At 39.4% G+C, this 26,880-nt stretch overlaps 1 protein-coding gene across 3 annotated transcripts in view; it reads left to right on the forward strand.

The window, feature by feature from the left end:
- Positions 1 to 26,657, forward strand: part of LOC145994695 (uncharacterized) — a 150,454-nt gene extending 123,797 nt beyond the window's left edge. For 2 of the 3 annotated variants that reach the window (XM_083130859.1, XM_083130861.1), the window contains exons 2-6: positions 4,450 to 4,645; positions 13,470 to 15,093; positions 17,035 to 17,777; positions 22,204 to 22,336; positions 26,444 to 26,657. In XM_083130859.1, coding sequence (XP_082986985.1) covers positions 4,450 to 4,645; positions 13,470 to 15,093; positions 17,035 to 17,777; positions 22,204 to 22,336; positions 26,444 to 26,501 — 2,754 coding nt within the window. In that variant the 3' untranslated portion in view covers positions 26,502 to 26,657. Of the gene's footprint in view, positions 1 to 4,449; positions 4,646 to 7,779; positions 8,003 to 13,469; positions 15,094 to 17,034; positions 17,778 to 22,203; positions 22,337 to 26,443 lie in introns of those variants that run through there. The other variant, XM_083130860.1, reaches the window with a different exon arrangement.
- The last annotated feature ends 223 nt before the right edge of the window (positions 26,658 to 26,880 follow it).

Consider the following 26,880-nt stretch of genomic DNA (forward strand, 5'->3'; position numbering starts at 1 on the left):
AATATTAATGAACTGAACACGAATGCACTCCACGCCATCTTGCTCCTTTTTTTTTATCGAGAGACAAATACAGCCAACACTCGGAAACCACAGACAAAAACTCCACTTTGCAAACTCACAGATTATCTTCACATGGCCAAACTTTGCTCTGATTGGCTGTTCCACAGAATCCAGTCGAGGAAAGCCAGTAGCAATTAGAACATGTCCTATTCCTCCAAACCAGTCAACCAGCCATCACATCCGGGCAGATAGCCAGTTCAGCGCCAACTAACTGGATATCCAGTTCCGTTTGATTCGACCATTAGTCTGTAAAATACAGTCCAGGTTGTATTACGTGGAAGAGAGGGTGACACATGGGTGTATCCGGAAAGAGTCGTCACCCCTTACACCCCGTATACACATTCGGTGCATCTACTGCCACAGTTAAACCTGTAATTTTGGTTTATCTGAAATGATCGTCTCTCTGATCTAATTTGATGCATTTTAGTGCATCACATCGAGCAGCAGCTGATAAAAGTACCCTTCGATGCATTTCTGTGTGCTTGGATGCACCAAAAGTGCATCATTGAACCAGTTTATGCAATTTAATGTGTTACTGGAGTGAAAAATATTTGTGTCACTTGACATTTTGGGTTCTGTATGTACAAACGTGTAGAGGAGAAGGCAATTCCAGATCTTTCTGTTTTCATGTTCTCAGGCTTTTAGAAAACAATAGTCAAACTAAAACTAAAATTCATGGTCAAACAGCCGTCTGAAACCCAGGGTCTGTTAAAGGACTTTTTAATTGGACGAACCATGATGAGCGCATCGAGTCCCATCACCGCTGTAGACCTAATTTGTTTTCTCGATTGGAGCCTGCTACTTCTTTTCGGGTAGCTCCCCAATTCCCCTCATGACGCCCGGTCAACACATCCTACCGGGATCGAACCCGGAATCTCCCACACTAAAGATAACGAAACGAACTTAATATAAGACACAACACATATTGTTTTATAACATTTATATCCTTCAGTATTTAATTTCCGCGTATGCAGATATATTTAAGGTATGATATTCTTACATTAATATATCTTCCGAATTTAAAGCGGTTCAAGCTTATATTTCAAAGATTGTTTCCTATTAAGTTGGATATTGCACAGCGTATTGAAACGTATCTGATTTGTTCACATGTACCTTTTAATAATTATTCTAAGTTTGTCTATAGCTGTGATAATGAAGATTTCAACTGAGTACGCCATCTGGAGGGCATATCAGATTCGAGTCCTCGATTTTTAAACTCATGTATCGATATCTATCAAATCTAATACCTCATCAATCGACCAAGGTATCTAACTGCTATGAAAATTTCAACTGAAGAGCTCGTAACTTCGTAGCAGCTGCTGAGATCATAAAACTTCCGTACCTTCCCTCCTAAGCTGTATTTTAATGTTTAAAGGTTTCATTGCAAATTTGTAGCCAAGCCATACCTACACTGTAGATAGGGTTTTGAAAATGTCAAACATGGGCAAAAGTGACCTAACGAAGATATTTCTAACGGCGTGTATCGGGTTCGGTGGCCGTAGTCGACCTTCGTGGTGGTCACACAGCACGATACGACGCCAGGGGTCCCGGGTTCGAATCCCGGTTCGGACATGGATGTTTGTGTTGTCTGTCTTGAAAGAAATTATATGGAGAATACAGTAAAAAGTTATATGAGTGAAAGAGAGAGACGGGTGAAGCTGCCACTTACGGTCTTACTTTTAAGTGAAAATAAAAAAAAAAAGCGTGTTGAGTGGTCGACTCTCGGTCACGCAACCTAAGTTCCTGGGTTCGATTGCCGGTCTGTACATGGTTCTTTGTGAATGTCCCTTCATCAATATCATGTAATCATCACTCATCTTCGCCGTTGCGATTAGTCAAAAGGTGCAGGAAAGCGATGCCGAATGACAAAAATACAAATATGAAACGCATGTAGGCTATAGTTGTAGTCTTGGTGGTTTCCTTTGGTAAATCGTAAATATGGAAGTTTTCATATCAACTAGTGCTTACAATTATGCAAGAAAAACAACAATTAAGAAAAAGTTCCTGATTATCACAAGAATTCCTTAACTATTTCCTCTTTCTTAAGAAAAATCTCACTTTTTGCACCAATGCCCTTAAATTGGGAAATTAAGAAGAACATGAAAACAAAAGCATAAAAACAATGTCGGAAAGAGGGGATAAAGCAGGAAAAGCATATCTAGAGCCCCGGGGTGAAAGGTGGGGCCATACTTTCTCTGCAGGGAGATGGTCTTTGCTCGATCAATCGCAAAACTTTCTCGCAATGATGCAATTTCACCGATTAGAAACAGGATAAGCCCCCTCCTGGTACTTGTCCTTTCGCGATCTGGTTCAGGAAGGAAAATAAGTATAATTTGCAGCTTCTCATTAAATAAACGATTTTCCTTTCATTGTTTCACTTGTCTGAATCTTTCCATCCAACCGTTTCCTTTCACTTCAATAATAGGTAATAATAATAATAATAATATACAAAATAATATTAATAATAATACATGTATGTTTTACTAGAATATGAAACCACGAAGATTACCGAGTTTTCTCGCCGCACGCTTGTCAAAAAATTGTATTAAAATGTAGAGAAAGTTAAAATAAATTATTATTATTATTATTATTATTAAAATAGTTCATTTATTAAAACCATCTCAGAGGAATTTTTAGATCTCGCACATAAGCACAGTTAACTATGAACGCTCTGAAGATTCCTTTTGAAAACATGATATAATAATATCGCGCTTAGAAAAATTGTTTCAAGGACTTGGGAATTAAATTCATGCATGTTTGTAGCCATGAACCACACACACATGCCCTATTCGCTAAGAACCTCCTGCTAGTAATTTGTTCAGGCTTCGCGAATTGCCTCAGAGGCTCGAAGATATAGTTTGTTCCGGTTTCCTGGATATAATTTTTTCAGGCTTTGTTCAGGGCCTCCCGGACATAGTTTGTTCATGGCCTCCTTGATATAGTTCGCCCAGCGCCTCGCGTTTTTAATAAAGAGTCCTAAGAAAGAAAATAAGAAGACTTATCCTGATCGAAACTATACTAATTATGCAGGCCTTATGAAGTGCAGTTCCTCATCAGCCATTTGTGAAAACAATCCATACGTAATTATGTAATAATTATATATAAACAATTTGCTACAAATCGGTGGTTCCTAAAGCGTGCATGGTAATGAACTATTATTATATGCTTATTTTCGTTAAATTATAATAATAACTTAATATTAGCATGATTGTACGTGGTGACTTGTCCTATAAATATCTTGGAGACAAAATTATTTCTTAGTGCTTAGTGGTAATTTTCTCGACATTTCACGTATCCGTCGGTTTTCAGTATGTCAGTCAGTTATGTGATGTTATATTAGTATGCGCCATCCTAATTGCACATTATGTATGATTTTTCTATTTTATTTTATGCTAGATTTCCGCATAGAGAAATATACTAGGTAAACTACAGTTTTATTTTATACAGGGTATTTCCGGGTTGATGATACAAACTTTCAGGGATGATGGAGAAAGGCTCATGTATCAATTTGAGATAAGGAACCCTGGGCCGGAAACGACTTAGTCGAAAGTTATAAGCGAAAATCGGTGGATGAAGCTGTTCCGTAGCCAGCTCGGTCACCTGATCTGACCCCACTTGATTTGTTCTTGTGGGGTCATGTGAAAAGTCTTGTGTACGAGACACCTGTAGTAGACTGGATAGGATCTCCTGGCAAGAATTCTCGCTGCCTGTGACATTGAACGACCCCGGGGTTGTTCCAACGGGTGCGCCAGAACTTTGTGCGACGATGTCATGCCTGCAGCGAAGCTGGGGGACGCCACTTTGAACAACCGTTGTGAATGTAGCAGCTTCTGAAACTTCTGCAGGTAATAAAAGTATTACATCTCCATCCACCGATTTTCGCTTATAAGTTTGGACTAAGTTGTTTCCGGACCAGGGTTCCTTATCTCAAATTGATACATGAGCCCTTCTCCATCATCCTTGTAAGTTTGTATCATCAGCCGGAAACATCCTGTATTTTCCCTTATATACGATCTTAGCATTACTGATGAAGATTAAAAGTTTAGCTTTCACGGGTCAGGTTTCGAACATGAGACCTTTTCATTCCGATAAGCACTACTAGGTAGACAAAGTTAGCAACTCTATTGATCTCCATCAGGAATCTAAAAGTCTCATGTTCAAATCCGATGAAGTAATTGATGATCCTAAATTACTCCATTTGAGAATTTACTTCAGTACCGTTGGACTAAACTTTATCCTTGGAACATAAATTATGAAAATTACAGACACCAAGATATTAAATGTCATAACACACAATTACTTCTAAATATACAACTGAAATCTTAACAATTTTATCTATTTCTTGCTCATTTAATTATATCTTAACAATCTGCGGTGTTCTTTTTCCAGGAGATAACGTGTGCCACCATGCGATGGTTTCGTAAAGCTTCAGACCCGTCTCCTAGATTACTCAGTCTATCGCCCCTTCGCTACGAAGAAGACGAACATGACGTCACGTCCGGTTCATACTGCACGCACCAGTCCATTTCCGATGTGTATGACGTCGTCGACAGCGATGTTACAGCTTTGTGTTATGACGAAATAGGTAAGTGGACGTGTTAATTGTATTTTTTTGTAATTTCCTTACACTAAAAATCGCTTCAGAGCATGCTAATATCAAGCGTCACATATGTGTGATCCCAATTAGAAATGATTAACACGAAATATAAACAGTTTAGCCTTTTAGAAATAATGAAAAGAAGTCACTGTTTCAAGCAGTTTGCACCTCATTACTGCTTCAAACATCTCTTATGGTTGGCCAACAGAGTTCATTTAACAGTTCATGGTTAATCAGCGAGCCTCCTCCTGTTGTCTCCTGCGCATGCGCAGCACAAAAAGTAAAGTTATAGTGGATGCGTGGTAGGATGCGCGTTAGTCTCTGCGCCTGCGCAGACAATCTTAAAGCAAGGAGTGGGAGGAGCCTTCTCTGCAACGTCAGATGCTAGCCTCGCTTCAAATTTGCACACAAAATATGAGCAAGGATTTTGCGAACAAAAACAAAACACTGATAAGCAACCCATTTGTTTAAATAGTAATGAAACAAAAAGGAGCAAGACGAAGGGTTACTGAAATATGAATAATTTATCTTGAGCTGCTTACGGTAAACTAACTTTTTGAAACCATTTCTGTGATCAGTTCAGAGAATCGAACATTTCGATCAAACGACGAAAGTAATACATGATATTTTGATTCCTAGTTACTAATTTTCACAACTGTAACCAAAATTCGTTACTACACGTCTTTATTATTTTGCACAAAGACACACATTAGTAATTAAAAATCGCTCAAATCAATAACTTAATATGCGCAGGGATACATATAGCAGGGATTACCCGAGTTAGGAATAAAGCAAGGGATACATTGGCTGTCTTTCTCTGCATAGGTGGATATCTCGTAAATTATAGTTATGCGCGTAAAGTTAGCAGCTTATGCATTATGTTGCATATGAAATGCCTCTACAGTGTAAAACAACACCCCCTGGAGTTTTTAAACCTGTTGTCAAGTATTCTCGGACGAGTCAACAATGACTATCTTCTATGTAAGAAACATATTGCTCTCTGAAGAGTGTTTTAAGTATTTTCACACGCACATTGGACAGTCGAAAGCGGCCCTTAGTACACTATTGGGCAATAAACACGGTTTTACCTTGTGTCGATAATATCCATTTGTGGTATCTCAATTTATTTATTTAATTTTTTTTACTTCGCGTTTTGTGCCTCTTGGCTAATTTGCGAAGATGAGGATGAGTGATGAAATGATGAAATTGATGTATGGACATTCACAAGCAACCAAGCCCGAGCGGGATTCGATCCCGGGGCCCTTAGCGTCGCAGCGCAATGTGCTAACCACTTGGCCACAGGGTCCGGCTTGTGGTATCTCAAGATCAAGTACAACTATACTAATGAATGGCAAAGAGTATATTAACTGGGATTAACTTGGGACCATACAGAACACAGCAAATGGTTATCTGTTGATCCTTCGAGTCTAGAGATGAATTCACTTTCACTACCCATATTTCTGGGATTAAGAAGGCTAAAGCAAGGCATAGACCAGTCGTGCTCAAGCTGTTTTATGCGTAGGGGTAGTATTTGTTTGAATGATAGTACGCAAAACATATTACGTACGTACACTAAGGGAATGTCTCAAAGTAAATTGTCATTGTATTTATGTTGTTTTACGTCTCATCTCTGTCGCTTTTTTGATAATCGTTAAGGATGAACAATAGATGAAATTCATGAAGGGACGATCACAAAAAAACATCATGCTCAGGCTGGGATTCGAACCCGAGAACTTCGAAGTCTACCGCCACAACGCAGCGCCTCAAAATAAAGTACTAGAGCGAGGTGGAATGTGGCCCACGGGCCTTAGTTTGGTCGACCCTGACACAGCCTCGTCTGTTCATCGATGCAACAATTGCTGTCATAGCAATACGCCAATCTTGGCAAATCCAATTGATTTTCCGAAGCTGGTCGGCAAACTAATGTGTCCGAAGGTAGTATTATAGTAGACGTATAGAGTCATTCCAATTTCTTCATCCATACCACCAGTGTCGGCGATAAGGGGGGCGAGGGAGGCAGTTGCCCCTCCACTTTTTGCCACTTTTGACCCCCCACACCATGCTAAATCTTACCTACAAAAGGAAATATACTGTCTTTGCCCCCCCCCCCCAGTTTTGGCACCTTGCCCTCCGGTTTTTGAACCCAATCGCCGCCACTGCATACCACCAATGCTTAAAATGAATGGTTACTAGTTTGGCCGAGCGCATTAAGTGGTCGACTTTCACTAGTCCCCGAGTTCGCAGTCCGGTCTAGGCAGCATGGGTGTCCATCTAATCATAGTCGCGATTAGTCAAAAAATTGAAGAAAAGCGATGTAAAATAACAGAATTACAATTACAATTTACTTGAAGTATTGTCTTTAGTGCAAGTATAATATAATATGACTCTCGATCTTATAGTTCAAGCAAGTCCTGCATACCAAACGGTTTAGACATGATTCGTCTCTGTCATTGCCTAGTCCTTTAAATTCCAGAAGTACGGATGGTGAAAGCGATATTATTTAGAGAATCTTAAGGACCAACAGATAGACCATTTGCTGCGTTCCCTACGGCCCCAAGCTAAACTCAGTTAAGACCTCCATTGCCATTCATTGTTATAGCTGTACTAGTTCCTGAGGTACCGCTTATGGACAATAACAAATAAATTAAACACATCATCGAGCTTTGGGTCGTAAAGAGTATGTGTGGTTTTCCTTGAAACTGAGATTGCTGTACTCATCCCTCTTAATCATCCATCTTTATATCCTTCCCACACGGGCCGTCGACATTGTAGAAAGTCGATGGTACGTGACGATAGACGCGAAAAGAGAAATAGTTTCTAGAAAAGAAAAAGAAGCGAAGTACGCTTCCATTAATAGGCCAGTTCAGCTAAGGAAGAGCAAACTGATTATCCGGGAGCCGAGCCAAGAGAGCCAGAGGATGTTGGTCTTTTTCGCGGAAAGAAAAGCGGATGCTACGTAACGTGGACGACGAGGTTTGCGGAGAGGGCGTGTGGTATTTTTCTGGTTACGTTAGAGCAGCCGTGATGACGTAGTGCTTTAAATGGATATGACTCAGGGCGAACATTCCAAGTCTCGGATGCCGAACGTGACCAGAAAGAAGAATCGGACTCAGGAGACAATTTCTAAGCCGTGCCCACCTATGCTAGCCAGGTTGCCTCGGGGCTCCCTTTCCTCATATCTGTTCAACTGGTCCGAGTGGATACGGCGCAGTAGGGTTTGTGCTCTCGCGCTTGCAACCAGTGTGTGTGTGTGTCTTGGAAGAAACAGTGTCCTCTTTTGTTGTTGGCCGTGTGTTAGTGTTCATTGGGGAAAATTATACGGTGCAGCGACAATGATCTTCACAAGTAAGTAGGAAATTCCTATTGTTGGCTGTTGAAGCATTCTTGTGACGTTTACCCCGTCGCGAACTGTTTCGGCATCGCCTGTTACACTGCAAGTACTGAAGGCCCAGAAGCTTTTTCATGTTTTCCAAAGGCTTATGTAAACTGGCATTGTTTATTTCCTGTACTATTTAGGTCGGTCTCTTTTGATCGTCTTCGTTTAATGCGTGAGAGTATACTCGCTTACGCAACGTCTTGTTTTCTGGGAGGGGTTGGTTGGCAAATCTTCCAGACACTGAAGATACTATAACACACACATGAGAGAAGAATAGTGAAATTATCTTCAATCAAAACAACTCCTTAAGAAAAAGTAGTTGATGCTTCATCAAATTTATCATCACTGAACTTTTTGCTCTGTTTTTGCGTGAATTTTTAAAGCTTTAGTCTATCTTATGTTTGTGTACATTTGAATTGAATTATTCGATGACAATGTAGATGGGATGACATGTGAAAGAACAAGCGTTAATATCGATGTCCAACTTAGATTTGAGCTTATGGTCTAGTGAGCAACACTTCACATTCCGTATTATTCCGCACATGATAACAGTGGCGAATACTCCATATACCCGAGATAGTGTCTAGGAGGTATTGACTAATTTTTGTCATCATAGTAAGTGTGGAAACAAAAATAGCATTATCCATTATGCATACATACATACTTGAAATATGGAGGGGTGGGTGGATATTTTGTAGCTCCCGATACCCCTGTTTCGAAGTGTGGTTGCACCTGTCTGCTAGTGTAGGGTTTTCAAATTTCTGTTTTGCCACCTACTTACCTTTTATTCTTGTCTGTTATTCGGCAGCTTATTGTAGTGCATTCAAATAGTAGTGCAAACAAATTCAACGGATCTGAAAAATCGGAAATCATAGTTTGTTACTCTGGAGTACCGATGTTCTATACGTATATTCATTAAGTAAACAATATGACAATTAATAAAAATAAACATTTACATATGGCAGGCATCGCTCCTTACACGCAGAGCTGGGAAAAGTACTACTTGCACACTGAATGTACTAAACTTTACACTTTTGGACTTGAGAAAATCTACTCAACATTAAATTGCATTAAATATTCAGGAATGGGCTATTTTTGACAACTTGAAAATAACAATTCTTTAAATTTCCTGCGTGAATGGTACAAGTAAAGGATAGAATTTCGTCAGTATTCAACCCTTTTCACAATTTTCCATTTTCTACCATTCTAGTGGTAGTGGTCAAGTCGGCAGGCCATCTACCTACCTCACGGGAGACCCGGGTTCAATCTCTAGGGTGGTGAACCTCAGCAGTTCTGAAGTCCACCCAGTCTCTATTAAATCCATACCTGGAGGCAGCCCTCAGGATAAACGCGACGAAAGCATGATGCTGACCCTATCACCTCCATACTGGCCGAGCTCGTGAATGTGTGGAGCCTTATCTTCAGATATCCTATGTGCCTTCATGGCACGGAGCAAAGAGCACTAGACGATGCGATTAGGAACACTAGCGCTTGTAATGAAGTTTCATTTGTCATATTCTCACTAACTTTGTTTCTGGGTTTGGTCTCACTTATCCCGTTCGCTCCACCCACACAGTCTCTAACACAGTTAATTTAATTTTCGCGTCTTTGTCTGCGTCTTCAAAAGATCATACGGTAGTATTTATGGGTTTACGATGTCTCACAGTAGCTCTACTACCCACGTTATACTGTTCGGGGAATTGCTTTAGTGGCAATGAGTGGAGGAATATCACCCGCTTTGTTGTCAAAGACCAATAACAAGTATGAACAGTGTTATCCTATGGGATCTGTAGCGAGATCAGCTGCAGTACTGCATTGTGTATCAGTTCTACTGATTTGAGGTTCGAATTCTGGAAAAGTCATGGATATGTCATCATATTTGTTCCATCACTTACCGTCGTCGCAAATTGGAATCTTCCTCCTTCAGTCACCCTAAAAGAAGCACTATGTCTCAAAAGTTTCACTTACTAATTGTAGTGTAAGTAAAAATAATTAAGACAGCCGCCATTTTCCAAGATGGCGGCCTATAGCCACCCTTCAAACATGACTTGCTGGCTAAATTTTATCCTCAGGACCTACACTAGCCGGACTGGACTAAAAAGAGATTTTTTTAAAAAAAATTGTGTGTACTGAAAACTGACAAAATAACGTGACAAGTTTAGGACCCCCATCAAACCCAAAAAGTACGCCACTTCCTTCCCAATCATAGAACGAGCGCTGCTCATACACACAAGAGTTTTTTGACTTCTCTGGAAGTTTTTTTTACACAGAAAATCCTGTTTTCGGTTGACCGTGCATGGATGAAGGTCGAAAACCCTTGTTTATATTGAAGCTTTCAAAAAAGCCGAACCTTTGTTACTTTCCTGGTCATGTCTGCACGCGAGATGGCTCTGATTCTTTTACCAGTTGTAATTTGATTTTTTTATTGTTGCTAACTAGGAATAATACCACATTCTTGAAGATTAGTTTCAGCATTTTGGTGAACCTGTTTAAAAAAGTTTGTATTGTATTAGTTTGAGCGTGAGGAGTAGACTTGCTCATTTAATAATTATACCCAGAACAGGAATTATTCGAAGTCGTAATATATACAAGGTGTACAACTTTGCTTCCGCCGTTTTTCCCCAAAAATATGACGCTGTAATGAAAAACATTGCTTACCCAGGCATTATTCAAAGTATTGTCAATCGCTGGCCACTACTTTCTCCCATCTTTCGGGCAGCGTACGAATGCAGCGTCTAAAAAATTGTTCATCTTTGGAGGCGATCCTCGAATCGATCCACTTTTTGACTTCTTCATAAGATCGGAAGTGTTGGTCAGCCAGTTCATGAGCCAATGATCTAAACAGGTGATAATCAGAGGGAGCGATGTCTGGAGAATAAGGCGGGTGGGGTAGGACGTCCCATCTTAATGTTTCCAAGTACGTTTTCACCACGTTGGCAACGTGGGGTCGTGCGTTGTCATGCTGCAAAATCACTTTGTCGTGCCTCTCGCTGTATTGCGGCCGTTTGTCCTTCACTGCTCGGCTCAAACGCATAAATTGCGTTCGATAACGAGCACCTGTGATTGTTTCACTTGAAGCCATGAATATTCGCTTTGGCCGTCGACGTGGAAGCATGGCCGGGATATCCCCATGATTTTGTGCGTTTTGGGTTATCGTAATGAACCCATTTTTCGTCCCCGGTCACAATCCGATGCAGAAATCCCTTCCGTTTTTGCCTCTGAAGCAACTGTTCACAAACACACAAACGCCGTTCAACGTCTCTTGGTTTCAGCTCATACGGGACCCAAGTTCCTTGTTTCTGAATCATACCCATGGCTTTCAGACGTTTTGACATGGCTTGCTGTGTCACTCCCAATGATCGTGCCAATTCTTCTTGAGTTTGACGCGAGTCTTCACTCAGCAATGTCTCCAATTCTGCATCTTCGAAAACTTTCTGTCTTCCACCACTATGCCGGGCTTCGACGTTAAAGTCACCGTTCTTGAAGCGTTGAAACCATTCACGACAGGTTCTCTCACTTATAGCGTCCTCACCATACGTAGTGGAGAGCATTCGATAAGCCTCAGCCGCAGTTTTCTTCATATTGAAACAAAAAAGTAGAACCTCCCGCAAATGGCGAGAATGTGGCTCGTACACTGACATTTTCAATCGCGAACAACTTCACGATGCACACACCACTCGACTAATGTTTGAATGGGGTTATCTTGACAGAGGTCCAAGCTAACTGCGTGACGTCTGCGATCTGCTTCTTTCGACCGCTACTTCCTGTTGTTGCCACCTGTCGGAAAACGGCGGACGCAAAGTTGTACACCTTGTATATGTCTGATTAAGATGCATGTGAAGAGCTAAGCAATATCTCCAAATTGGATGTTGTTCAATTTGTGTCTATTTATACGTTCGCCGCTAAAGTCGCAACAGTAGATGTAGGCATGCTGTGCCATTGTCAGATTTAAAATTATGTGCTCGTACCGGGGGCGCCGAAACCGGGGGAGAGACGTGGGGGCCGGGTCCCCCCCCCCCAGTTCTCGTTTGGGACCCCACTATAATGTGCCCAATGTATAACTTTCAACACGATTTTGTAACAAAATATTTTTTGTGAGATGGAAATTTCAAAATTTTTTTAAGGGCTCTGTGGAAAATTGCGCAGGATTCTACTCTGAAATGGCCATTTTACTCTATACCAGTATTTCCTTTTCCAAATTCACAATTAGTAATGAAAATGCATGGTATATTATGATTATATACGAGAATAGAGGAAGAAGCATGGAAATACTGTAGTCCTGGTGTTCTTGAGTGAGTCAATCCATCGAAAAATAGGTGCATTTGTTTTCCACACGAATGTAAGCTACTTTTAACGTCCATTGTCCGCGTCTGTTGTTGATATATCGGTTAACGTGTGGCGTAACCACAGGGAGACAGGAAGCATTCCCCTCCCACGTTGGACGGGAAAAAAAAATCGACGGGGGCAAATATTGAAATAAAAAAAGGCAAGGCTATCAGAACCTAATAGTAACAGGATAAAAGGATACTGAATATGGTATTAGTTTTCATGTATTTATTGCACTTTTTCCCTTCCAAACGGCCAAGGACACCTGCAGGAGGGGTACACAGGTCAATTGCCATCCTTGATGTCAATTTTTTTACAAATAAAAATACATTTCGTAAAATTTTCTTCCTCGCTTCGCTTGCAATTCATGCTTTCTTTGTTTTTTCTTAGTAGCATCAAGTCCAGAGCCATAAAAAAAAAACAAAGGAAAAAAAACGTGCTGCCCTCCCCCCCCCCCCCCCTGCAAACGAAAAGAGGTAGCTTTTTAACCTTTGCTTAGCTTTGGGGCCCCTTAAATATCTGAAAAATCAGCGCCTATGGCTCGTCCCTCACTGGTTTTTGCTGTAGAACCAGTCGCAAGCCGAGCACAATCTCGATACAGAAAATTTCAGGTTTGGCTTTTACTTTGCGAATGCCCCTCCTCATCATGAATGCAGAGGAATAATTGTTGTTTACTATAAGCCTTTTCTATTATTTCAGGTTAGAACGGATATATTACAAAAAGAAACTACCGTTCTGTATACGAATACTGCTTACATTAAATAAAAAAAATATACAATTACTGTACAATCCTCCGTATGTATTAGGAATTTACAGCCGTTAATGTTATGGAAGTATTGCGATTTAAGTTTTGTTATTTAGCGTCGCTTTTTTACACTTCTGGCTAATCGCGACGATGAGGATGCGCGATGATATGATGAAATTCATGAAGGGACGTCTGGAGTCGTAGCGCACACTGCTAACCACTCCGCCACGGTCTGAAATGTTACATTTTGGATGATAATTTTGGTTTGTAGCCTTTCATATTTATAATATTAAAATGGAATGGCTTTTTTAAAGTTGTTAGTGCTTATTTGTCTACTTATTAATAAGAATTCCTTATTCTTTCAGATTTATCACCGCTGAGACGACAACGCAGAGATGCCACCGTCAAGGAGAAACTTAGCCTCAGTGCCAGATGTCGCTACTGGTCACCACAACGTAAATCTTGTAACCAATCAAAAGAGAAAGAAAAGAGGAACCCACTCTTGGAGCGAGTCAGGAGCACTAAACTGTCCTGCTTCCGGTCAGACGCCAACAATCCAGAGACAGCAAGCGAAGCTGGAGGATCCAACAGAGTGGAATGGAGGGAAGACTGTCGGGAACTGTTGACATTCGAGTGTTGTGAGAATGGCGAAAGGACTCTGAGAATCGAGAGGAGAGCCTGCAGTGCCGGTGATATTTTAACAGAGGAGGAGTGTGACGTCAAAAGTGACGATGTCGAGGATGACGATGTGTTTCCGGATTCAAGTTACCATCATCACCATCATCATCATCACCATCACCATCATCACCACCATCACCACAAGAAGGGGGAGGAATGTGGATGCGAGAGAGGACGTGGTGGTGTCTTAAGCTTGTCCAAATCCAACGAGAATGTGTTTTACATGAACGAGGACGCTGGTGTCTGCGGGACCAAGCTGAGGGACGTGAAGTCTCCTCAACCGAGCGTTCAGTCCACGTCGTGCCTGGCAGCAAAGCTCAAGTCGATGTCGGAGAGGTATCTGAAGTCATCCACGAATCTCCTCTCCAGGAGACTCCTTGCCAAACTCTATCGGAGCAGCAGCGAGGGGAAGAAGGCCAAGTTGAGAAGCTTTTCTTACGGTGCACTGCCAGGCCTCGAAGATTTCAGCCAGAGGAACCCGTCTGTCAATCCACTGTACCAAGAAGAGGAGGTGCTGGATCACGTGTTCGTGGCCGAGCCAGTGGTTGTGGTCGGTGAAGACTCCGGTTACAGCAGCGATCCGAGGTCGCCGGCTGGAGAAACGGACGGTGACAGTGGAATCGTCAACGAAGGATCTGATTCCACCTCCATGCTAGACTGTGAAGCCGGATTCTCGTTGCCAAGCGACATCAACGGGAACAGATACATCCTGAAGAAGAGTTGTAGTGATACAAAGAGTGGTAATGTTAAAGAGTCGAGAGACAATCGCACGTATGCTCATCTACGTAGCGCTTCACACGATAGCAGCTATAATCAAAACTCCCCTCGTCCAAAGTCGCAACACGCTGTCGCTAAACTTAATGATGATGTGTGCAATGATGGTTTTAGTGACTGGCAGCGTAGACGCAGGCAGGGAAGTGCAATTTTTAGGGAGGATGTCGAAGGTAGAAGGTCTCGAATCAGTGATCATGGATCCAGAGCTTCTTCTTTGGACAGGCGGGAGGTGTTCCGAAAGTTCCAGCGCGAGAGATCCCCATCCAGAGGAGATACTCTTGAGCTCACGGCGAAGCAGAGGAGGCGACAGAGGACTGCTTCTGGAAACTCAATGCCTGCGGTAACTTCCAGGCCGCCTCCAGTTCCTCCTCATCGAAACGATACCGATTCCAGCGGCAAGAGAGAGTTCAAGCTCGTAAAGCTAACGAGGGAGGACGACGAGGAACTTGGAATTTATATTGCCAAAATGAGATTATCAGACCATGGATGTCTGGGATATCTCATAGCTCATATAGTCCCAGGAGGACTTGCTGATAGGTAGGTACTACTTAAAACTTCATTTTACTATACTAGAATTTCAAAGATAGCAATAGATGGCTCGACTAAAGATTTTCAAAGACAAAGTCTTTCCACGTACACGTTGCTTCGTACCATAGCACCAGTAATAAGTCAACATTAGTCGTCAATTATCGTCATGGCTTACGTACACTTTTTCAATTTAAAAAAATAACTTTGGTTTCAAAAAATTGGAATCTTTTCCCTTTCTCAAAACTTGTAATTTTGGAAATTATTTTAAATATATATTTAATTTAAAAAACTACATCTTTAGTGAATTCAAACTCGGGAGATTGATTGATTGATTTAGTTTATTTTACTTCGCGTTTTGTGCCTCTTGGCTAATTTGCGAAGATGAGGATGAGTGATGAAAGGATGAAATTGATGAATGGACATTCACAAACAACCAAGCCCGACCAGGATTCGAACCCGGGACCCTTGGCGTCGCAGCGCGATGTGCTAACCGCTCGGCCACAGGGTCGGGCTCAAACTCGGGAGACAACTCCGCATTATCTGCATCTACACACAAGAACAACTTTCAATAATATATTGCACATAATGAATTCAAATTTCTGGAGATAGGGGAAAGTAAAATTTCTCATGTCTCTGCACACAATTATCGTTATTATAATGATAAGAAAAATGTACGCTTATTTCATAATGTCATAAATTATACTTCATGTAATCAGATACCCACATATAACAACATATCTCAGTTTCTTCTTTTACATTTCAATTGCATATTTATAACATATATTCGCTTTCCCATCAGCAATACTCTATCTTAAGTTATAAGTTACAGAAACAATCAAGAGAATGCATCACTGCTCAGTACTGCACCATATTGTTGCTAAAGAGCAAAGGATCAAAACGCTAATAAGAGACAAGAAAGTGAATGGCATTCATATTTTGCAAATAATTTTGAAAACATGTCACCTGTAGAGTGGGAAGTCTCGATAATTACCTAAAATATACTATACCTTCATAATGATTTACTTACTATGCGAATATTCTTAACAAAAAAATTCAATTATTATTGTGTTTTTCTCAACTTGTTATTTGCAGTATTTTAAAAAGGTAAAGGGTTCCCCTGTGCATAGCACCACGCCATGAAGGCGTATAGGGGGTGTGGGGGTAACACCCCACACTTTTTTGATCCGGTCGTGAGTGGGGTGATGTGATCAGCATCACGCCCCTGACCGCTTTTACCCCCCAGGGTTTCCCCCAGGTACCCATGTTATTCGACGCTGGGTGGGCTTCCATCGGTAGAAAAGTTCCCGGATTTGAACCGGCCAGGGATCGAACCCGGGACCTTTAACATGGTAGTCAGACGCGTTACCGACTGAGCCACCGCGGTATTTGTCCTCATCTGGTTATTGTGAAAGTTAATATAGTGATACATTTAAGCAAGGGTAAAGATTCACGACAAGTAGGTATTGTAGAAAATTGTAAAACAAGCTTTTGAGTTGAGCATATTTAATATTTTTCACAAACTCGTTCTCGCTTCTCGCATTTTCTTCAGGCTAAATAAATTACTTTTCTGTGCAGTAAGTAAAAAGGCATATTTTTAAAGCCAATAATCATACGATAAAAATTTCAAACATAATTTCAACACCTTGCTTCCACAATCTGAATAGTACTTTTATAATGTACAGTGAACAATTTCCGTCAGTACAATTACACAAAAAAGTACTGTAGAATCAACAAACTATTTCTATGTGTTAGATTAACTTCAGAACGTGAAAAATGTACCCTTAAACTAATATAGTAATTTGTATTACTTTTGTAAAACATGTCTCTGCCAGTAGACGTCCTTAGTTCTTATTTGGGGATATGATTTCCTTGAAAGTCCAAGCAATTGATGATTGCCGTTGTCATTTCTGCTTTGTGGTGGTTGGTTATAAAATGTGGTTTTCGTTCCAGGGAGGGTACGCTGTGCATCGGCGACGAAATAGTGAACGTCAACGGCAGAAGACTGAGAGGACTGACAATGGCAGAGGCACGCGAGGTACTGAGATGCGGTCCTCGCATCGTGGACATGGTCATCGCCAGGACGCACCAGCAGGTCAAGTCATCCCCGCAGCCGCAGATGAGACGAAGCTTCAAGCTGGGACGTCGCGACATCTCCGTGAAGCAGCAGACCAGGAATCTCAAAGAGAGCTCCGTGGACTATGAGAATGTCCTTATGGAGTCCTCCACGCCGTCCTTGTGCAGCACGAGCAGCACCAGTTCTAGTCCGGAGCCTTCTTCCTCCAGCGTGGACACCAAGTCCTCGGATCAGGCAGAGACTTCCATGAGTTCCGCGGACAGCGGCGAGAAGAGGCGCCACTTCCAGAAGAACAAGATACGCAGGACCGTGGTCAGCTGCGCTGTCAGTCCTGGAACTGCCATCAGATCCATCCAGAAGGCAGGATCAGTCGATATCTGCGGTGACCAGCTGGATGAGACTTCAGCATCTTCATCTTCTTCCTTCTGCACTCTGCCTCGAAGACCCAGGTCCACCATCTCATCCTTCCACACCGTGATCTTCGAGAAGGGGCCCGGAAAGAAGCATCTAGGCTTCACGATCGTTGGGGGTAGAGATTCCCCACGAGGCGCTCTTGGCATTTTTATCAAGACCATCCTGCCCAATGGACAAGCATCGGAAGATGGCCGTCTCAAAGAAGGTGAGTGGTGCTTTTGTTAATCCTAGTCATCACTGGCGTGCGCAGAAGGGGAAGTTTTAAGAAAACACAAAATTTTCAAATGAAAACAGCAAAGAAGTCTGGAAAATGACGATCAATCATGATTTTTGTCTTTGAACAGCTTCTAAAACGAAGGCTAACAACTTTACTTACGATATATTTTATAATGTACCCTTTTTCCCTAACGCAGCTAGCTATATAATATTAACCTTTACAATTCCAGCCCTTTCCGAAAAAAAATATCCTGTGTACGATAGTGCTAGTCATACTTATATATTGTTTATCCACTCGGATATATTCTTGACGGAACCTACTGCAATAGTACTTTAACTGAAATACATTCTCAATTATATATTATTTTCTCGTTTCTATAATCAGGTGTTATGTATAGAATGAAGAGAATTCTCTTGTACACTTTACTGAAATACTGATTTTATTTTGTCTTTCTACTGGTTGCTGTAGTGGTGTTGTTAAGATGATGACGTTAATTGACATGTGTCGATTGGTTTATTTGATTACACATCATATTACAACAAACTGCCCACACGACGGACAGTAAAAGTCCAATGACAATAGAAGGGTCCCAGGTTCGATACCCGGTGGAGGGACATTGGTTCGGTTCCCACTTTATACTGTAGGTCCAGTCCCGATTAGCCTTACTGTGCATACATATAGTGAACTTAAAACACCAACTCAATCAATCAATCTAATGACAATAATACACTTCCAACATAGACAATGCAATAAGGTTAGTATCATGGTCTGTGCCGACATTAGAGGTAAGATTCAAAAATCAATAAGAAACACATAAATTTGGATATAATTGTAAAATATAGATGATACAATTAGAAATACACGCACATTTATTTTAAAATTTATGAGAATATTAACAACGATATAGCAGTTTTTGTTGTAGACTATCAATGCTGTAATTGACCTTTTTCGTTTATGTAAGAGTATTTTATGCTCGATGTATTCAAGTCTCTAGTGAGATTCGTTCATTTTTATTTCAAAACTGCCATCTGAACTTCGTTCGGTAAGTTCATGATCATAAAGCATGTACAATTTATGAATTGAAGGGCTCGGGTGGAAAACATGGTGACATTTTCAGGGACGTCGTTAGGAGGGGGCGGGGGGACACTGGCCCCCGAAAACGTCCACGTGGCCCCGGCAAATGTTTCTGTACTTTACTGGAAATTTTAATTTGATGGCAAATATTGCAAAATTGTCCTTCAGTAAATTTTGCTTACAGTTTGAGACACTGCTCCTTAATTTCCCGCGTCATGAACGCCAAAGCAAGACTTGTACTCATTTTTTTTTACATACATATATAGCCACATACATACATGTTGGTTGTTGTTAAATATCTTAATGATTTGATGGAGAAATTTCTGACATTTGGGCCCCCCAAACTGATCAACCTAGCTACTACCTACGTCCATGGACATTTTGTTCATTTCTGAGTTCATTAAGAAAAAAGTTATAGAAGCTATACTGTGGATAAATTGTTTTCCTCTTGTGTTTACCAATTTCACAAGGCTTCACTGAATCCAATGCAAATTGTATGACATGGCAATTTCACTCGAAAATTGAAGGATGGCGCATTTTACTTTGTAACTCAAAAATTACAAAAATTTCACTTACCATGTTTTGCACCTGAGCCCTTCAATTATATCCTGTGGCTCAATGACGATCTATAGTTTTAGGCGTTTCATAGACTTAATTTTGGATGTCAAGGGGGAGATGATGGATCGCTACCAATGATGTTTTACAGCAAATGCTTGTAAGACAACATAATTGGCGTTTTGGCACTTAGGTTTCATTACATCTGCGTATTTGAAACCCGACTCCTCGAGTTCTTTCCCACGATACTTACTTTACTGTGTATATAGCGAGGTTAACGAAATATCTTGTGTTCCAACAAGAAAAATTTCGTAAGATTTTAGGTTACTAAATTCAATTGTTTAATCAGTACCTGAGATGAAATTGATGTGAGGATACTAACAAAGGGAATTCCATGACCACGCCAAGATTGGAACTTGGGGCGTCCTTGCCCCCAACTCGACCACCGAAATGACGCAATCATAAGATTGACTCAACTTTGCACACCAATTGCATATATCAAGATATTGATGTATGGCTAATTTTTGTGTTATACGTGAATAATCAAATGTTATACAGAGTGTTTCAAAAGTCGCGCAATCCAAATTAAAAATTTATATCATGAAAACCGTAAGATATATTTACACCGGGTTTTCTGCATTATAAAGCCTCATCCATTGATATAATTTTCAACGCTTAACATTATCAGTTTATGCCACACAAAAAATTATATAAATTAATAACTGGCGGAAGGCAGTGTTTAAATTTTTCCAGAATGCCACTTTTCGGTGAGACAAATAGGCTATGTAAGAAATTATCGAAGGGTCATAATTGGGCGTATGATGATGTCTGTTGCCATGGCAATGTCATTTGTGACCAATCGGTCACGTACAGCATTTGATGGATTTATGACTGTCGATTAGAGGAGAACAGAATGGTCTTTATTTAAGCAGGCGAGTTTCGGCCTCGTGGGCCGTTCTTACAATCAACCCCTGTCAGAGATATAATAATTGAATAAAAACAAAGAGAAAACATAATGATCATGATACAATAAAGATAATATAAAAATTATGCAATGATAAAATAATACATTGAAGTGATTAGTATGTATACTGTGGAATAGAGATAAGTAATAAGTCTTCGGTAGTGTATTGTGGGGGGTGGGGGTGATAGGTATGTATTATATGATGTGTAAGTGCAGGTGCAATTAATATGATATGTAGGTTAATGTAGTTTTTGGAATAATAGTAAGTTCTTTAGTTCTTTCTTAAAACTATGATGGCAAATAATGTTAGTCAATGGGTTACATGGGTTAAGTGAAAAAGTGCCATTTTAGTGGCATGTCACCTTAGCTGGCAACACTTGCAGGTCGAAATTTTGTGAGCAAATAGTAAATAATCAGAAACACAAAATCCAGTCCTTTTCCTGCCCGTCTAGGTTCATCGCAACAGTGACCATGCATGATGAAACTTATACCAAGATTTTAAACCCAGAACACCTGTTCTTACTAACCGTTCCTTTTCGCTAAGATTGTTAATTTTCTTTTTACTTTAATTATCAGTTATCTTCCACCTGAAACTAATCTCTTATAACCACAAACAAGCTCATTGACATGACTCCTGTCCACAAACAGTATAATGATTTTTTTTCTAACCAGTTCTTTTCTTATCCTTTGTTGTGTATATTCTTTTTTCATAAGTTTACAACAGGTGTCTCTTCCGAAGATGCTCTCACTGATAACTAGTATTGCTTAATTCAATTAATTTTGAAAACTTTGTTTTCAGTTTAGAATTGTTATTAAACATATTACATGGTGTAGGTTAGGAATGTATTGTTTTCACTAGAGTTTGATACAAAAAATGGTATTGGAACCATCCCTGGTGTGAGGAATTTATTGCAATATAGTTTGTTATTAAATACAGAAGCCAACAAATGTCACAACGCAATTTTCAGTTCACATATTTCTATAAAATGTACATGAAAATATTCTTCATTCTTTACGGATAACTCTTGATTATAGAAAGGAGAAAATAACAGCATATAGTTGCAAATGCGTTTCAGTTAAAGGACTGTTGCAGTGGGTTCCGTCAAGAACTGGTGGATAGAAATTTAATTAACCAATACATGTAATACTATTTTTATGATTATCAAAATTCATAAAATGTGTCGACGACATTTGATGTGTCACGCTGTTAATCAGGCATATTATAAATATCATCAAGTACAGTCAACGGCAAATATAATGGTAGGCAAATTGTCCACCGCTATTTTCATTACTTCTTTATTCTACATCCTGCGTTGTTATAAGGAATGAAACTATGTTGGTTCGAAGCAGGCATTGTTCTCTGCTTATTGGTGTCATTATTTCAATTCATTGTCATCACATTGTGTAATACAGGCCGAATGAAAATGGTGGTGGACAATTCGCCTACTCTTTCTTTCGCCGTTGGGTGTACAGTGAGGAGAAAATAGCCGTTGTAACGGAATCTCTAAAAACACTTCCTAAAATAACCATTAAATTATATTCTTATTTAGAAGACAGGCCAGATCAGATCACATATCGATGCAAGACACGATTCAAGATTGTGTAGCAAGATAAGGTGTGAGTTGTAGGAAATACAGCATGTTTTTCAAAAAGTAACGACTACATTGCGCTGTATACTACCCATTGAATTCGCAGCGAAAACACAGCCCTTTGAAAACAGAACCTTAAGTTTGCCACTGATAACATTACTGGATCTAGACAAGATTATTGGTTGTTGTGAATGGTTGGGAATTACAGTGACGTTTTTGTTTTGAATTACAGGTGACGAGATTTTGGCCGTGAACGGGCAGGTGTGCCATGATCTAGCTCATTCGGAAGCAGTGGCCCTGTTCAAGAAGATCAAGGCAGGACCAGTGGCCTTGCACATCTGCAGGAGGGCAAAAGTCAAAACAAAGTAAGTGCAATTATAATTCTGTCCAATGTCTATAAACCCAATATGAAATGAGGAATGAAAAATAGTTGAAGGTTATGTAGTATTAAGGTCAGGGTGGATAAAAAATAATTATTTTTTATAAAAATATTTTTGATGATTTTTTAATTCAAATCGGATTTTTTTAAAAGAAAAAAAACATGGTCAAATTGTTTGCATGGTTTCAGGCACCATACATATAGACGTGTTTTTTATGGAATGGCTTTTGCTAGTAAACGCCCCTGTAAAGTATTTGAAAAGTTTGATTAAAACAAATAATTATATGTAAATATACATTTTTCTGTTTCTGATATTGTATATATAAACCTACTGTGGAAATGTTTGTTCAGTGTGTTAATTAAACCGTGATACATATTTTCAGTAAATTATCTTCCAGTGAAAATAAAGCATTTTGGATGTACTCTATAATTGTAACTTTTTTTTTTTTTTTTTTGCAGTCTTGGTAATTCTATTTTGGCAGTTTTTTAAATGATAGTTTGCAAAGTATCAGCTGCAATTTTTATTTACAGTTTAATAATAATGACACCATTTACGGTATAACATGATTAGTAACTTGTATACTTTCTTCACAAAATATTTGCTATTTTTGCCTAAAAAATGATTGAATTTTAAATCAAGCGAAATTGATGTGTGTTTCCAGTTTACATATTACATTTCCTTTCATATGAGCTTCACCCCAGCAGTACATATATTTTGTTTCTTTTACTTTCTTACAACCTAATTAATACAATTAAATGATTACGAGATGAATGTACTTTCACCAGAAGTGATTCTGATATCTACAAAATCCTTATATAGATAATTCTAAAAATTATTTATTTAAAGTGATAAATTTAAATCAACTTTATTTAAAATCAATCCACCTTGATTAAGGCATATCGCTATTACATTGTTGACTGACAGAACAAAGATGATCAGAGTGATCAGAGGCGTTTGATTCCCCGTGCAATGCTCCGAAAGGTCCGCCTTGAACGCCCACTACAGACTTCACTAAGGTTGCACAGTGAATGTAACACCTTGCCTAAGCAGTGGCAGGGGAGACCATAATTGCTTGAATTGTTTGATTCTGATTTGAATTTTTATTATTTAGCCTAGGCCGGGATTCTAAACCGGGACCCCTGGCGTCGTAGCGCGCTGCGATAACCACTCCGCTATGGAAGTGGGTTTCAATTGTTGTAAACAGAGGAAAATCAAATAAGTCATCCAAGTGAAGGATTCAATATCTCCTTAGATATTAGAAAAGGTAGCTTGCAGGGCAAAAAGTAATATGGGACTCCGGGGTGCGCACCACATTTGAAGTAAAACTCGCAGGTCTGTGGTTGGTTCGATCCCGACCACAGGAGAAACGAGGTTTGTTCACTTCAAGACTCGCTCTCTCGAAACTAAGTGTTAGAATAAGTATCGGTAAAAAGCACCAGGGGATGCCCAAGGGGGGGATTATGACGCAGGCTGCGCCATCGATATATTTTGGGGGATTTTTTTCCCTTCAAATTATATGAAATTCAATATTTATACATATTTCCAAAATATATAAAACAATTCACCTTAAATACACCATATTTAATCCATTATATGAAGAAAAGTAAATTTGTAAGGGTATTATCGAAGACTGGGGGGATATCCAAGTCTTACATATTAGGCCTTAATTGACACGTGGGTTCTGGGGGGATTCTGAATTAAACGTTGAGGGAGGGAAGTATCAAACTCTAGGTCTTAGATTCTAGCGGATATTTTAATTAAAGGGAGATGTATTACTATTGTCTTAGACTGTTGCGGAAATTCTTGTGTGGGACTGAGAATTAATTTTTTGGAGGAGGCAATATTCACTCTTCAATATCAACAGTAAGTCTAAAACTGACATAGGAATTTTGGTGATAGGATTGGGTATTAAATTTAAGGGGAAAGATAGGATAAAGTGTTAAATCTTAGATTCTCAAGGGATTTCTCTAGTAGAGAGAGAGTTCGAACATCAAATTATGGAGACTGTATTTGGCGATATGGTACCCACACGTTTTCGACCCCGAACGTGCCAAAAGAGAAGCTGGAAAAGACTAAATACCTCGGGATCCTAAGAAAGCATTGACACCCCATTAAGTGAATATTCTTGAAAGCCCGCAATGAAATACTAGTAGATGTAAAAATGTTCTTGCTCGCTTCGCTCGCAATTCTCTCTTGCAAGAATGCGTGTTTCATGCTTTTCTGAGGTGAATGTGAAGTTTTGTACTATAGCTACATTACAAGGCATAAGCGATATTCTCGATATTCATTAATAACATCACTTCTTGAAATATAATGCTTAGTGTTGGTACACTGCTTAATTTAAAGTAGGTGCATCATTTGGAACAAAAATAAGTATATCAAATCTGCATTTCTTACTTCTTGTCACAGGCAAATTTTACTTTATAAAAAGTTAAATTTGCACCGAAGATAAAATCCACGGAATTATTGTTATGGGTTACTAAAATAATTATATTTAACCCATGAGTTCTTTAAAGGAGGAACCGTATTTATTATATTATCACCCTGAGCTTAAGAATTTCTAGCTAGGGTTCTGTAATGTCTCGTGAAACAATAATTGAATCGGTCATAAGGCTGGAGCATGTTATTTGGTTTTCCAAGGTTGAATTTTCAATCTTTATCTTAAGTAGTGTAACAATTTGTGTTAAATACTCAAATTGTGAGTTTTATAAACCCACTCACAAACACTATTTATATGCATACTTATATAATTTAATTTACTACACTCAACCAATCAATGTGCAAAGTTCAAGTTTTTTCGAAAATCAAACAATTATAAAATATTGACAGTTTTAACATAGTATTTCATAATAGACATAAATTATTACGTATTCATCCAAACTATTTTGGGGTAATTATGATGAACGATTTTAGGGGCGGTCTTGAGTGATGGGTAGAGCAACTCTGTTTAGAAGGAGGGGCAGATGAAGTATAGTGTTCAGTACAGCTAAGAGAAAAGTTACTTTTAGTAGACACGCTGTCGTAATGAAATATTTTGTGGGGATTACGATATGATTTGAGGGCGCGAATGGTGGGGACGCATGACATGATTTGGGGAGGAGTGCGCCATTGGCCTTTGAGGGGATGGGCATCCCTAAAAAGTGGATAATGTTCAATTAACATTGCTTGCTATTGAAGTTCGGCAATCGCCTAGAGTTATGCAACACACATAACACACTCCAGGTAAGCGAGTCTTTCAGGATCAAGGTACATCTTTTTATTGTGGGTCACTGTACATATACAAAATCATAATGCAAAAATGTAAATATTGGTCAACTTCCTTAAATACGTAATACTACGCCGATGAGAATGCTTGCTTTTAGGAACTCGCTAACAGAATACATTAGTTCCATAATATTTCTACAAAAGCCAGTGAACAGATTATATGTTCTTTGTGACAGAAAACAAGGATACTACTATGAGCATATTCCAGTGTAAAATTGATCATTTGATTGCGAATACGTATATAATTTAGGAAGTTATCGGACAGGTTAATTCAGTGAGAAACACTATCGGACACTGGCAACACTGCAGCCAGGCACTGTATTTGGAAGGGAGGAATAAAGAAGGGAGACTTATTGGTGCAGGGTAGGGAGGTTGAAATTTGACCTTGAGATGCCTCTACTCGCGTAATAAAATACGGTTCCTGGAATGGAGACACGAAATTATTTAGCAGTGTTTGTTACAATGAAGTACTCCAGTATAATGGACTGTTAGTAATGTATTTTAAAATTGATCACTTTATTGACAGACTCTATACTTACTGAAGCACAAGTGAGTTTCGTTACTGTGCCACTGGCAACACTGCGAGGATGGAGAAGCAGCCTAGGATGAGAGGGTCACATTTTGACCTTGAACTGTTAATTCTGGTGTGGTAACATAGTCTAGCTTTAAGAAACCACTTGTGTAGGAATAACAGGAGAGGTGCTTGATCGAAACGGTACCTCCACATCTCACACTTGCTGACTTTTTCACCCGTTTTGTTTATGTGCCCTTGCTTTCTATGTACACAATTTACACTTTCATTTATATTATATCACTTCTTATTTGCAGGTCAGGCAAGGCGAAGTCATGCACGGATCTAGTCAGGGAATCAACGACAGAGGAATGATAAGGTTTTAATACTGGGAAGAATGTTCAACACTTCACTGTGGTATATAAAGACAGAATTTTAAGAACTTTTTTTACGTCACTTTTTAAAGAATTTGATATATACATATATGTTTATAGTTCTTTGTATATATGGTGTTATAAATAAAATAATTCTTCTATACAGTATTGATTTTTAATATTTTTAAAAAAATATAGTTAAGAAGGAAACTTTACTTGTGGATGGTATATCGAAACATATCTGTAACTGATGAACATTCTTGCATCATTTTCTCCAATTTTCATTAGATATGTAATTCTGAGGAAATGAAACTGTAATCAAGAAATGTTCCGTTCGCGTTGTTAATCATTAACGTTCTAGTGTGCCGCAAGAGGGCAAC

This window comes from Lepisma saccharinum, chromosome 11 (genome assembly GCF_977018435.1).
Source record: "Lepisma saccharinum chromosome 11, izLepSacc3.1, whole genome shotgun sequence".
NCBI lineage: Eukaryota > Metazoa > Arthropoda > Insecta > Zygentoma > Lepismatidae > Lepisma > Lepisma saccharinum.